A 15551-nucleotide genomic window follows, 5' to 3' on the forward strand; every position below is an offset into this window, starting at 1 on the left:
CCCAGAGCCTGACGCGGGGCTCGAACTCACGGACCGCGAGATCGTGACCTGGCTGAAGTCGGACGCTTAACCGACTGTGCCACCCAGGCGCCCCATGTTACGTTAATTTTAATGTGAATTTTTTTTTTGAGAGAGACAGAGAGAGAATGAGCAGGGAGGGGCAGAGAGAGAGGGAGACACAGAATCCGAAGCAGGCTCCAGGCTCCGAGCTGTCAGCACTCAGCCTGATGCAGAGCTCGATGTCACGAACTGCGAGATCATGACCTGAGCCGAAGTCAGACGCTCAACCGACTGACCAGCCAGGTGCCCCTGCATCAGTATTTCCTACACAGGATGACCGCTCCCTGGGGGACAGCTGACAGTGTGTGCAGACACTTTTGGTTGCCAACAGTGGGGGGAAAGGTTGCCGATGATGTCTAGAGGGTACAGGCCAAGGATGGTGCTGAAGCCCCTACAATGCACGGGACAGGCTGAGCCCCAAGTGTTCACTGTGCCCAGACCCAGATTCCCTGCTCTGCACGCACATGCTATATCTTCCATCCCATGGTACTTTGCTGTGGAGTACCCTGCAGCCCAGAACTAGGACGGATTTTGCAAGGTCACAGCAACAGCTCTTAGGGAAGCTGGGAGCTGAACTACAGCCTGGGTATCTCTCATCTGCCAAGGCTATCTGCTGGTGGCAACATTCATTCCCATTTTTAAACATACCTCTCTCTGTCATACATACACCTGTGGCCTCAAGACCTGCAACTCACCCTCCAGGAAGGCAGGTGCTGGGGGATGTGGGACAAAAATACCAGTGTCCCAGTAGCTGGACTAGCCCCTGGGGAGGGTTAGAGCAGAGGTCTGGGAAATTTGTGCCATCTAAGCTCAGAGCTTCATGAGGCTCTGAGGCCATCCTAGGAAAGAGAAGGGCGAGCTGGGGACAGGCTGCTAACCTCTACCAAACCTTGTGCGTTCTGGCACACCCAAGGCACTGAGCCCTAGGGTTGTGTCCGTGGCCACTCAGGAGCCCATGGGTAGCAAGCATTTGGGTCCACGGGGCTCTGGACTGTACTCCTGTTCCTGAAGGCCTCAAACAGATGTTAGTGGGACCTCCCATAGTTACTTATTAACACTGACAGCCATTCCAGAGAGACCCTAATTAATATTCCCAACATTTGCAATTTGGGCTAATTACAGCTAATATTTAATTAAGATCATTGTACTTCCTGTGGAATTATTTTTCACCTTCAAATGGCTTCAGAGATGTCTTTGTTTCCTCCCTAGTGATGTTCCTGGATTCTGAGCTTGGCTGAAGTGTGTTTTCTGGAAAAATATATTTGCGGTAAGGGCACCTTTGGCACTCCAGGTCAAGGCAAATCTTGGGCACATGAACAGGATCCTGGTTGAAAGCTGAGGCCAACTTCACGTAGGTGACAGTGACAGACAAAAATTATTTGGAGCGTTCTGGCTAGACATTCCCTCATTTGTAGAAGCCGCCTTTCTTCTACCTCCGATGCCAAACCCCCACCTTTCCCTAAATAAGTGGAATGATCACAGAGATTCTGATATCTACTGAGTCAGGGTGCCTGTGGGTGTTCCGAGGTGATGAGGAGGGTGATTCTGCCTTTCACAGAACCCCCACATCACCGAGCAAGTGCTTCAAGAGATCTGCAAACCTAACATCAAATTTTCAGTGCCTGGACTTTCCTAGGTTGCTGACAAATACACAATTTTTTTTTTTTTTTTAAAGCCAAGACTGTTTTAACATCCACTATTGCTGCTGCAGAACCGGACAGAAACTTCAAATAAAGAACATTGATTAGGAACGTAGAGGAAACTTCCTTGTCCTCAGTCAACCAAGCCTCAATTAAAGCAGAGACTCAACAACAGCAGGCTGATGTGGGACCCCATCATTACCCGAGACACCCCAATGGGTAGCTTGGATTCCAGTTACTGAGCACAAGAGGATTATTAAAATGCAACCAAGTCTGAGTCACCAAAGCAAAAATAAATGCCATTTCAATTTAAATATTTTACTGAAGCATGAAATAGCCAGGATATTACTGCTATTTTAAGACAAACACCGTAATCTGACTATTAGTATAGTGTGTTGACTCTACCGCATGCAGACTTTCAGAGAGGCGTCTTCAAACACAGGAGGACTGCTCTGGTCATTGGAACATCCCGCATCTTTAATTTCCTTTCCGAGGTGGGCTCAGGAAATAGAGTCAGAGAGAAAATGCGAGGTTTTTTGTTTTTGTTTTTTTTGGTTTTGGTTTTTGTTTGTTCTTTTTTTTTTTTTTTTTTTTCTTTACCCCTAGACATCTCCTTCTCCCAATTCATTGCCCTGAGGGGTTTAATAAAGTAGTTTTTAGAAAGCAATAAGAGAACAAAGGGTGGAAACACATCAGACTTTGCAAAATATTTTGGCCCCAAATCTAATGCAAACCACATTTCAACTGAGGAATCGTCTTTACGTAGCAGAGCACAAAGTGGGGATGTTCTTTTCACGGTAACTGCCTGACTCTCAATGAGAGGGGAGGGTGCCTGCTTTCAGAGCCAACGTGGACTTTAAAATAATGAAGTATTGTTTTCTGTGTGCATGCGTGTGCCTCCCCAGCTTTGATAGTCCAACTTCTCAAATCATCTTTTCCCCTTTAGCTTCTGGAATTGATTTGTCCCCAGTGCATTTCTTGCCCTGAGAAATCCCTTCTGGCCTAAACACAGTCCTTATAATGAAGACATGCCCAGGGATTGTCCAGCCCTGGTAAAACAGTGATTGCATCCATCCACACAGCCAAGAAAAGCAGCCACTCCCGGAGGGACCCCCCACCAACCCGGACTCCTGGAGGAAACCCTCCCTTTCGGGCTGCCTGCCTGCAGTTGTCGGTCTTGCTGACTGTTTGACTTTAGTTTTGTAGCATGGTCTGTTCTAGTTCTCGGGCAAGGAATTGCGCACATTCAGAGAAAGCCTCCAGTGCCTGACTGAAAAGAGCTAAGCTGTATCATGCCCCCGGGGGCATTGAAACAAAGAAGAAAATGCAAAATTACACCATTAACCTGCTGGTTCTAGGACCAGCTCAGTTCGACACACCAAGCAGCAAGCCGACACACACACACACACACACACACACACACACACACACACACACACACTCTTGGCTGAAATCCTCCCCCCACCTCCGAGCAGGATTCAAGGAGCAGAGTACGTATCGCAGAGAGCAACAGAGACTTAACGCGAGGAAAGGCTTCAGCTTCATTCAAATTCACAATTTCGAGTGAAATATAAAATCAGGAAAAATACCTGCTGTACCATCCTGCTTCCTTTCTCCTCCATAAACTTAGCAGCTGTTCTAGCCCCACACCACAAAGCATCTGCCCAAAGCAAGCCTCAGTTACGAGCCAGGGTGTGCGCTCTGTGCAACGTGTGGATGGCTGGGTGTTGAAGGAGGGGAGCTGAGGCCGCCTGGCTGACCTCCCCCTCAACATCTGACTGCTCCCAAAACCAACCCCAGATGGGACTCTTTCCGCCAGCGAGGCCTGGCCCATCAATCACGGCTCGCCCCTCCTCTGGCTCCTGTTCTCAGTTTCAGGGTGCACACTGAGCAGATGATTATATAGAGGAGGAAGAACACACACACACACACACACACACACACACACACACACACACAGAGCGCTCGCCTACATTAATAGCTGTTTAAAAAACATTAGAAATGGTATCCTATGCATTGCCTGGAGCTGGAATTTTTCATTACTAAACTAAATATATGATATGCAAAGTTATGAAATCCACCGGGGAGCTTGCTTACTATCCTATTTTGTTTTATATTTTTAAGAGAGGTGGGGGTACCGGGGGTAGCTGGAAAGAGGCAGAGGCGGGATGAAGAAAGAGCTCAGAGACAGAGGGATGCGGATAGGAAAATTTAAAGAAACACCCTGAGAACAGAGGGAACGCATTTATAACAAAGCTGCGTGGTTAATTGTAAACTGATCTTAAAATACTGTAACTGACGATGCTTTGCAAGATTTGGAAGCCCGGCTCCTTTGCAGACTAGCTGTGTGACCTTAGGCAAGTAGTTGCAACGCTCTGGGCTCCAGTTTTGGCTTCTGTTTAGTTGGGATGATGATGAGTGACTTCACAGTGTGATTGCAAGGGTCAAAATAAAAACCAAATCATAAACAAAACAAACACACTCAGGGCTTGGCTTATAGTGTGCGCTATATAAACAGATTCATTCATCACATCCAATAACATGGCAAGCAAGACTCAAGACCACCTGTGTCCCTATGGACCCTGCATTCAAGAGGGGCAGCAGGTTTTCAAGAAAGGAAGCCAGAGATGACTCCCAAATCCCAGTGGTAATCAGAGCTACATAGGACAAGTAGAGGGGTCTTGCTTTCTTCTTTTCTTGAACTTTTTCTCCTCTTAGCTCGTTTTTTTCCTTCTCTTTCAAATGAGCAAAAACAAAACCACGTACAAAAAAATCCCCAGTGATTTCAATGCCAAATGCTGCAGCCTCTCTATTTAAAGCCACAAATACTTTGTTCTTTCTTTATTATTAAAGCTACAACAACCAGAGTGAAATGTCAAAACAATCTCAGTTTTCATTTGGCCATGACTTCCTTGCTCGCCGAGGGAGAGTTTCAAGAGTCCCATCCACCCTTCCCGTGGACAGCTGCTTATCACCAAGCCACCCTGCCAAGAGAGGAGAGATCTCGCTACACTGGAGGGAATGGATGGGGTTTCTGAAGTGATTAAACGTGTAATTAAATAGTATAACAGAGGAGGGTTTAGGGCAGGAGAGGTTGCCTGGAAGAATTCAACCTTCCTGCTGGTGTGCTGCTAGTTCAGGTAGCCCCTGGGTGATTTTTTTTTTTTTTGTTTTGTTTTACTTCCCAGCTCCCCAGGGTTGGAAAGAAAATCTGGATACACAGTATTTGTGCCATCCTTCCATTTCCATTTTTGATCACACTGCTCAGACACCTCTGATGCAGAATCAAATAAGCAGCCCACGCAGGTTCCTTACAGAGACAGGTCAGCCCCCATCAAAGAGGTGCCACCCGCAGAGGACCAGGGCCCCTTCTGTCCCCAGCCCCAACCCATCACTTGGATTCAGCACTCACTCTCAGGAGCCATAAGCTCCCTGTGCCCACAGATAAGTGAAGAGCCACACTTTTGGGAAAGAGGGACAAGATCAAGACAGATAGACTCCCTGGTGAAGTATGCTTTGGGAGAGATGGAGAAAATGCTCAAAACAGCAGCCAACAAACCACTCAATAGAGATGAGCATTCCAGGGGGAAATAATCAGGCGGACACACTAGGACACTGGTCCCAGCCCGTGGACCATCAGAATCATGTGGGGGGTATTCTAATTAAGAAAATTAGACTGCAGGTCTCTACCCCAGGCCTACTGCCTTCAGTTATCTGAGGGTGGGATCCTGGCAGGAACATTGCACAGGGCTGCCTCAGGTCATTCTGCCACACAGTCCTGGGGGACCGTGTTCTGTGTTTTTCAAATTATAGGTGAGATCCCTTGGGTTGTAAAATCCATGGAGGGAGTTATCACGCCAACATTCTTTAAATGAAATCAACTATACCACACTGGAAAAGAAAAGAACAGAATAGAATAGAATAGTAAGAGTTAGTATGGTTTCATGAAACTTTTATGTGGGTGAATTGGGTTGCAATGTAAAATCTTTTATGGATTGCAGTAAAATAAATAAAATTAAAAACACCATGCTAGAAATTTCCAGTGTTTGTTACCATCTAACCTTTTACTAGTAGTGTAGCTATAGAATCGAAATCAAATGTTAAGAAGTCAGAAGTATAATGGTAGGATTATTGGCAAGTCATTTAACCTTTGTGTGCCCTAGTTCCCTTATTTATAAATACAAACGGTAATATATATTCTTCTTCCCAATGAGGCTCTTGTAATGCTTTTGGAGACAAAGTCTACAGAAATGTGTCTTATAATCTAAAAAGTTCTGTGAGAACATTTCCTATTGTGGGGAGGAAATCAGTCCTCCTTCTAGTCCAGCAAAGTGTACCCTTTGCAGAATACATGGAGAGGTATGTCGAGTCCTAACCTACCATGGGCCTGCACTGTGCTAGGCACTTTAATCCTTACAATCATTCCCTTAAGGAAGATATTATGGTACCTTTTAAAGATAAGAGAACTGAGGCTCCAAACAAGTGAAAAATATTTCCTCCTATTGGACGTAATAGATAAGTTAAGTGGCAGAACCAACATTTGAACTTAATCTGGTCTGACTGATGAATTCCTGCCACTGAATCCATACTAAAATGAAGCTGGAGATGATGATCATGATGAGGGTGGTGATGATAATGAAGATGGAAATAATGATCATGATGACGACAGCGGTAGCGGTGATGAGAACGGTGGTGGTGATGGTGATGGTGATGGTGATGATGATGATGATGATGATGATGATGGAGATGATAAAAAGAAAATTTTTCTTGAGCACTAACTAGGTACCAGTCATTGTTCTAAGCACTGACAATATAAAACTCAACAAAGGAGCTTTGTCAACATTACCTATTTTAACAAAAACCCAAAACTGTTATTCCCTCTCCAAGGGAGATGGAGTCACTTCCTCATACACACAACTGGCAAGTGCTAGTTAGCTAAATCTATCGGACTCCTAAGCTCTATATTCTAAAGTAGTCGGAAATGGGTTCAAGTGTAACCTCAATTAGGTAAGCATACAAACCTTGGGTTTCCCTAACTATACCAGTTTGTAGAAAAGCATCTCCGCAACAAAGAACTCTGAGATTGCTCTGAGGCCCTAACTCACAAAAACAAACAAAACAACAATGATAACAAGAATCTGTGTCATGGATTCAAGTGAAAACAATTTGTTTCATTTCACTCCCCTCAGCAGGGAACCAAGAGAGAGGCCAGAAGCCATCTTGCTGTGGCTGACAAACACCAGGCCCAGAAATACAAACCAGCTGAGTGGGTGGCAGGCTAGCAATGGCGACGTGTCATGTTTGCAAAATGTTCCATCCTGATTTTCCATTTGGAGTCACAGAAGGCAATGGAGAGGTTGCTTTTCTCAAGTCCTTAAAAGTCAGTGACAATCAAATATTTATGGCACTTTGTGCAAGTCAGGAGCCTTGATAGGGTTGCTCATGAGGTGCTATTTCCAAAGGGAAAAGCGCTGGTCTCTTAAAAAATTAGCAGCCGGGGCGTCTGGGTGGCTTGGTCGGTTAAGCGTCCGACTTCGGCTCAGGTCATGATCTCACGGTCCGTGAGTTCGAGCTCCGTGTCGGGCTCTGTGCTGACTGCTCAGAGCCTGGAGCCTGTTTCAGATTCTGTGTCTCCCTCTCTCTCTGCCCCTCCCCTGTTCATGCTCTGTCTCTCTCTGTCTCAGAAATAAATAAACGTTAAAAAAAAAAAAAATTAGCAGCCTCTGGAACAAGTCAAGATCCCAACCAACAACATCAGGCTCTTAAAAAGATACGTTTTCTTATCTTGTTCACCATTGCCCCCAGGGTCTCAGAGGACCCTGACTTGTCCTTTAAAACTCGTGTCAAAGTGCAATATTCTATACTTTTTGATTTTCATGTTATATGCATTTTTATATTATATATTTTTTGAGGTCTGTCTCCAAGTAGACTGTAAACTCTATGAGGACAGGAACCTCATCTGTTTTTTTTCATCACTAGTGTCTCAAGCTTTTCAAACAGTAGGATGCACCCATACACATCCAGAAGTTTTGTCGAATGAAAACTGAATGCCCAAGTTAGTCCCTTTATCCTCTTTGCTTACTGACACCAAGACCTGTGCAACTCACCCAGGACCTCAGGGCACTGAGAAACAAGCCCAAACTATTAAATGTTGCTCTGTACCATTAAAAAAAATTCCCCACCGGGATATCCCAACATGGTACTGAAAGACTTCTTGTTAGAAGGTCATGCATCACAGGGCTTCACCTGTCTATCCATGAATTAGCTGTGAATGCTTAATTATTTCCTATCATTAATAAAAAAATAACAGCCAGAGCAGCTGGTATTCATTTGAGCTCTTTCTGAGCAGCAGACAATGTTAGTCACTATATATACATATATATATATTACTTAACTTCATCTCGACAGTAAGTATATTTTTAATAAACTTGTTTTCATCACACCCACCTCACAGATAAGAAAGGACAAGGTCTTCAAGCTATTACATGGTAGGTACAGACCTTAAATCCATGTCTTTCTCCGAACCTGAGGTACTTTAAAATATGCTATGATTGACCTCTCTGTTGGCAAGGTGAAGGATGGTACTTGTAAGGGTTATGGTAGTACTATTCAATCACAAAATATTTTCTGAGATTTTTTGGGCAAATCACTGAAGTATCCCAGCCTAAGTGAGAGGCTACCAGAGACATGAGATCTTTGTTCCTGCTGTCCCAAGATTTAGAACCCAAGTGAGTATTAATAGGGTTAATTATGATAATGGTGATTGTAACATTATTAATAACAAAGATAATATAATTAGAAGGGCTCATAACATGTACTTGCCACTGCCCTAAATGTTCTATAAATGTAACTCCTTCAATGCAACCCACAGTCCCATGATGTTTTCACAGTCATTATGTTCATTTTATAGATGGGTGGCTTTGAAAGGTTAAGCCAATAATTGAGGCCACTCCGATAGCACATGATGAAACCCCTCTTTGTACCAATCCAGTTCAGAACTCAGAGCAGGAAGCTTAAAAACAAATTAGAAGGAGTTCCTGTGTAGCCTTTACTCAGTTTCCCCCAATGGTAAGGTCTTGCATAACTATAGCATACTATCAAAATTAGGAAATGGACACTCTATGACCACTACCTTACATTGCTGCAAACACAATGAGACGTTAGGGCAGTGAAAGCCCAGCTGTTGTGAGTATTTTGCTATCAATACCATGGCAAAGTCACCATTGTCATCTATCCTCAAGTGACAGCTGGAGCTGCCCACCCCTGTCACACATACAGTGATGCAGACAGAAGGGCAGGTGAGCAAGCAAATAAATATTAGCAAAAACTGTTTTCATAAGAGCATGAACACGCATTTTAAATTATAATTCAGCAAGGATTCTTCACCTCCTGGACATGGAGGAAACCTTCAATCTGGAGCAGACTTTAACTGTCACGTTCTGTCTCCTCTCCTGCTAGCTACTTTCTAAAGAAGGAGGAACGTTCTCACCACCACTAACACCACCACCAGGGTAACATCAGCGTCAACTTCACATTCAAGATTAATTTCAATGACTTGCACCATTGCTAATCCTACTACTTTTAGCCAAATCCACAAAAAGAAAAGGATGGATTTTGTTTCCTTAAATAGCTTTTTTCCAGGTACCCTGCAGATATGATTTGGGATGATATCCCTGTTACCTATTCCATCATAGCTATCTGAAGGATTCTCCACCTTCTTCTAAAAAGGAAAATAGATAGATCTGGTGTGAGACAATTGTCTCTGTAAGAGAGGAGGTCACTATACCTACAGACAGCACCAAGTAGCTTAGAGGGGTACTAGGTCTGCCATGGATGTTGCTGAGTAAACCATCCTACTAAGAATGTCACTGAGGGTCTGTCACTAGATTTAGAAAGTTGGGAGCATCAAGTCACATTGCTAGAAAGAGAATCATATACTCTCTTCCCTGGAATGTTACACATCATGAAATATTCCAGCAAAGGGAAAAGTAAGCATTCTGGATGGAAACCCGTGGGAGGAGTAGATACCATTGTCTTACACATGGATGGATTCAGCATCATTTCCTTTCAAATCATGTTAGGAAAACTGGGTTTTTCTATCCATCAGAAAAGTTGGTCTCCCAATGCCACTAGTCAACATTTCTCCTTCTTCAGTCCTCCTCAAAGCTGAAAGTCCTCCTCCACAGCATAGGTGATACAACCCCATGACCTTGAGGAGACATGGCTCAGTTAAGGCACAGAAAGTACTTACCACCCACACACAGTTTATAACGAATTTACAGAACCAAACATTTGAGCGTATTTTTAATGACCCAATTTCCTCACATGACTATCATCAGCCTTTCAGAAGTGTGTAACTCCTTCAGGACAGGAACTTGTTGGATTCATCTTTAACACTTCCCTCTTTGTCTTCCATATTTTGTACTCAGGTGTTTGACATGATAAATATCTGTTGGCTCGCATTCACCTCACTTGTAGAGAGATGTCTAATCTGGTTAGAGAAACAGGCAAAGATGATAAAATATGACCTTGTCTTTCATGGTATGTTGCATAAGTTTTAGCCTCTAATAGTTTGCCAACTGGAAAAAAAAAGGCTGTCATAAAATGAATTATACTTGGACTTGGAAGAAATGAAATTAGGAAAGACTGCCAGATAGCAAGGGCGATGAACTATTCAAATAGGCAAGAGCTTCAGATTCATGCAATCGTGTCAGTAGCTAAGTATCAGGTATCTTCTGGGCAGCCCCTGCTAGGTTCAGGGGCTACAGTAATGACGAGGACAGACATAGTCCAGGTATCTCTGCAGCTACCAGCTGGAAGGATACACAGGACAGTCCAGGACTTTGCAGTGCAAGGGGATATGTGCCACAAGAAGATCAGTCTAAGGAGCGAAAGGGTCTCATTTATCCCCGATGGTTTATCAAGCAAGGCTTTCTGGAAGAACAGATGTATCAACCGAACGTTGAAAGTGAGCCGAAAACAGCTAGGCAGCATAAACGGTTGGCAAAATCATATGCGGGAAGTTGTAATGCTGCGTGCAGTCGGAGGGAACACCTCAGACCCAGAGTGGCAGAATCAATGAAAAGGAGGAAATAAAAGTCAGGTGGCTATTTTCGGAGCTACAGACCCCACAAAGTATAGGACGGAGATACAGACCTAGAGGCTAATGGACTGTATGTAAGCCCTTGAGGGCAGAGACCCAGGTCTGTTTTACTGAGAACTGCATTCCCAGCACTGTCAGAATGGCATGCACAGAGTGAATGCTTTAAAAAAAATATTTTGGCTACATCAGAGCAAATGCAATGATGTCACAAACCAGGCTGAAGCTAGTCGAGGGAAGGAAGAGGAGAGAGTAAAAGAAAGGCAACTGATCATTTAAAATACCCTCTTGACATTACCTTTTCACTTTTAAGTAACTCAAATGCTTGAAATAGAAGAAATTCACAGAGGAAACAGGTGGACAGCTTAAGTGAATAAATAAGACAGAGGATCCTCACACTTGTTATCACCATGTTCACACTAGCTTAGCGGATGAGAGCTGTAGAGGTAACTGGGGGCACTTACACATGATCTGTTTGAGCTTCACACACTATACTGGAAGGTAGGTAGGGTGGACACCATTCAGGTCCATTTAACAGAAGAGAAAGCTGATGCCTGGGGAAGTCAGTGACATGCCCAAGTTCAGACAGCTCTTCAATGCTCTAGCTGGGATTTGAAATCTAGATATCTTTTCATTGTACTAAGCTGCTTCCAAAGTTTTCTTAAAAAAATTTTTTTTAACGTTTATTTATTTTTGAGACAGAGAGAGACAGAGCATGAATGAGGGAGGGTCAGAGAGGGGAGACACAGAATCCAAAACAGGCTCCAGGCTCTGAGCCGTCAGCACAGAGCCTGACGCGGGGCTCGAACTCACAGACAGTGAGATCATGACCTGAGCCAAAGTCGGCTGCTTAACCAACTGAGCCACCCAGGCACCCCCTAAGTTTTCCATTTATATGATCTGAGATGTAGCTATACCAATAGGCTCGATGGCATGAAGCATTTTTGGGTGTCCTCCAACCTTACCTCATAAACTTACACAAAGAATAAACAAAAAACTGAGTGTGGACATTAGGGCAATTGAAACTATCGTCAGAGCAAAGCATTTTATTGGCCCGATAAATTCAATACAACTCAACTTGGCATATGCACGGCAGTGTTAAAGTTATTATTATTATTTTTAAGTAAGTTCAGAGGGATTGAAACTAAAGCCATGTCCTGTTACTGGCCCCGCCCGAACACCAGGCTCTCTGAGCCTGTGGCCCTCAGCCAAAGTGCCACCTGAGACCGGAGAGCTTGGAATTCTTCACATATGTTTGATCAGTGCATAAATATTATTTTTCTGTAGCTAAGGATGTGTGGTATTCTTAGGGATATCTTTTTTTTTTAAATTTTTTTAATGTTTATTTTTGAGAGAGATAGAGACAGAGTGCGAGCGAAGGAGGGGCTGAGAGAGAGGGTGACAGAATCCAAACCAGGCTCCGGGCTCTGAGCTGTCAGCACAGAGCCCAATGTGGGGCTCGAACTCACGAACCAGGAGATCATGACCTGAGCCGAAGTCGGATGCTCAACCGACTGAGGGTATCTTCTTGATTGAATGCTGAGTTCAGGGAGTCACACAGTTTGGAGGAGAACAGGGCCAGAATGACTTACAAAACAAATTTTGCAAAACATCAAGGTGGAGTCAAGGAAGGCGGTGGGTTTTTGGGAACAGGAAACAGTCTGCCTCATTGCATACAGGAGAGAATTTCGCCCAGTGGTGGGAAACTTTATTCAGAACCAACAGTGTGGAAGTCTGGCCAAATAAATTTTGTGATCACTGTATGAATGCATGACATGCAGGTAAATTTATCCAAATACCTCCAAGGCAGGTACAGTTAAGAAAACTGAGGTTGATGAAATCAAGTAACTTTAATTCAAAAGGTCTTCGAGGAGGAGCCATGGCGATATTTTCAAATGTGATTGCATACTATGTGTTTTTGCAGAGCGTACTTACTCAGCGGCAACGTTCATTCTCTTCGCTAACCAATTTCTCTTATTTGATTTTTAACATCCCTCTCTTCTTCAGACAGAACGGAATATTCTTGGAATCCACCCAAAAGAGGCAAAAGGTGGTCCTTACATTTAAGTATCACTGACTTATGTATCTGACTCAAGTTTACTGAATACCTTCTGTTACTTGTTGAATTGTCTCTCCCCCAAAACGTAAATGCTGAAGTCCTAGCTCCTGGGATCTCAGAATGTGACCTTACTTAGGAATGGAATAGGTGCAAATGTAATTAGTTATGTTAAAATGAGGTCATACTGGATTACGGTGGGCCCCTAACCCAATGTGACTGTTCTTATAAAAGGGGGAGTTTGGACACAGACATGCACAGGAGGAGAATGCTGAGTGAAGGTGAAGGACAGATATGGGGATGATAGTTCTACAGCCAAGGGATGCCAGAGATGGCCAGCAGACCACCCGAAGCAGGAGAGAAGGCTGGAAGCAGATTCCTCCTCACAGCCCTCAGAAGGACCAACCCTGCTGTCACTGTGATTTTCTGCCGTCCAGAACTCTGAGACAATAAATTGCTGTTATTTAAGCCAGCTGGTTTGTAGTACTTTGTTACAGCAGCCCTAGGAAAATGATGTACCTACTATGCGCTAGTCACAGGAAACACAGTGTGAAGTGAAGTCACTCCCTACCTCATGACACTAAGGGCCAGTGAGAGAAATAGAACAGTCTAGCATACCAGAATGGTACAATATCCTGTCCCCTCATTCCATTCTTTAAATTTACAAGGAGGACGCTGAGGCATGTAACAATTTTCATGTGTTCTCATTTGGTCTCTGTGAAACACATCTTGTAATCCCAGTAGGGTAAGTTTAAAAGCTTGAGAGATCGGGCCCGGCACTGTGGTTTCACCCTGGGCTGTCCTAACATGGTGGCCATTAGCCACGTGTGGTTACTCACAAATTGCAATGTGGCTGGTCCAAAAGGAGGCAGGCTGCAAGGGCAGAACACGCACAGGGTTTCAGAGACACGGTCTGAGGAAAACAATGTACAATATCTCTCTAATGGTGTTATTTTGATGACGTGTTGCAGTGACAATAGTGTGGGCATATTGTGTGACATACAACATTCTCGGTTGACAATGAGAATGAGAATTGAGACATACCGGATTGAATAAAATACTGAAATTCAATTCACCTGTGTCTTTTTTACCTTGCTTAATGTAGCTGCCAGAAAATTAACAAGAAAGAAAACCTACATGTGTGGCTTCTCTTTGTAGCCTTTGTTCTAGTTCTGTTGGAGAGCCCTGGTGATATCCATTGGTTTGAGGGTCATAGAGCTGGGTTGGCTCCACATTTGCCATGGACCGACTAATGGGCAGAGCTGGGGTTGAACCTAGAGAACTCCAATTTGAAGGTCTGGCTCCTTCTCAAAACCAGGCTACCATCTTGGCACCCAAGGTGAACATCTTAAGAAACATCCTCATGGAGTTGAATCCAGAAAAGAGAAGCTTGATTCCAATGCCACCCCTCACCCGATGTTTGTGATCTTAAAATTCCTCACGTCACCTGACCCTTTCTGCACAATTTCTGCATCAACCCCAAGACAGCCTTCACAGAAGGCTGCTTCTGAACAGAACATAACTTTCACTTTACCAAATCCGACAAAGCTCCCAAGGCTCTGAGAATCTGTCTAAAGTACCTATTTGGGGACAGGAGAGGTAAAAGGCTTTTAAAAGCTTGTTTTAACTCTGTGTGAAATCAACTGACTAATATTTATACTGGGCAGCTTTCTGCAAAGATGAAATAAACTCTCTACAAATAGCCTACAGAGCTCAGACATTCACTGTGTGTGAGGTCAGGGAAGAGCCCTTGAACACGCTCCAGTATGCAGGATGCTTAAGGCATCAGCAGACATTCTGAGTTAGATCTTATTCTGCAAGGTTATCCATTGTATTTGATCAGAAAGAAAGTAGTTCTTTTTTAAACCTCACAGGCATGTGGTAGGATGTCTTCCTTTCATTCACTCATTCACTCACTCAAGAGGTACTTCTTGACTACATTTTAGTTGTTGAGAGATGCACCAGGGATACTTTTTATCTACTGTGCCTGGCCTCCTGGTAGGCTCAAAATCAGCATTTGTTGTTAAATTCATATGAAATCAATTCAGACCTGAGAAAACAGTCTCTGCTCAAGTGGAGATTAAGATATGGATAAAGAAAGATATAGGAAAATCAATGATGAAAGCAAGTGTCATGGATATTATAAGTGTAAGTTCCAGTTATTATGGGAACCAGAAAGGGAGCATCAGGATCATCCCAATCTACAGATGGAAGGTATATTGAGTGCTTCTTGAAGGATGTCAAGAGTCAAGATGAGTCTTCAAGAAGTTGGGAGCGAGCTCGGTGAAAATCCAAGGAAGAGGAAAAGCATAGATAGCAGCTTCAGGGCATAAAAGAACACAGAGAATAGGGTTATATGGCTGGAGTATTGTGTGGTGAGGATTTGGCAGGAATTGGACCTAGAAATAAGGTTGAAGGCATACAAAGAAAAACAGGGAATGTCATATAAAGCAGTTTGGATTTGGTTCAAGAATGGGTGGCCATTGAAGAGTTCCAGGAATGGGAATGGCCTGGTCCAATCTATGTTATATTAAGACTATTTTGGCCACAAAATTAGTAATACATTGGAGACAGAAAGTGGCGACAACAAGGAAGGAAGACCAAAGACAACAGTAGTCATCCATTAAAAAAAATTTTTTTTTAATGTTTATTTATTTTTGAAAGAGAGAGAGACAGAGCATGAGTGGGGGAGGGG

At 43.6% G+C, this 15551-nt stretch overlaps 1 protein-coding gene across 37 annotated transcripts in view; it reads right to left on the reverse strand.

Moving 5' to 3' along the window:
* Positions 1-15551, reverse strand: part of RBFOX1 (RNA binding fox-1 homolog 1) — a 2073113-nt gene that overhangs the window by 187240 nt on the left and 1870322 nt on the right. The window contains exon 1 of one of the 37 annotated variants that reach the window (XM_086691402.1): positions 3290-3475. The exons of 35 other annotated variants lie outside the window; for them this stretch is intronic. In XM_086691402.1, coding sequence (XP_086547528.1) covers positions 3290-3322 — 33 coding nt within the window. In that variant the 5' untranslated portion in view covers positions 3323-3475. Of the gene's footprint in view, positions 1-3289; positions 3479-15551 lie in introns of those variants that run through there. One more of the 37 variants, XM_086691397.1, reaches the window with a different exon arrangement.

The sequence above is a fragment of the Puma concolor genome, chromosome E3 (genome assembly GCF_028749965.1).
Source record: "Puma concolor isolate L17-30 chromosome E3, mPumCon1.1.hap2, whole genome shotgun sequence".
Lineage (NCBI taxonomy): Eukaryota > Metazoa > Chordata > Mammalia > Carnivora > Felidae > Puma > Puma concolor.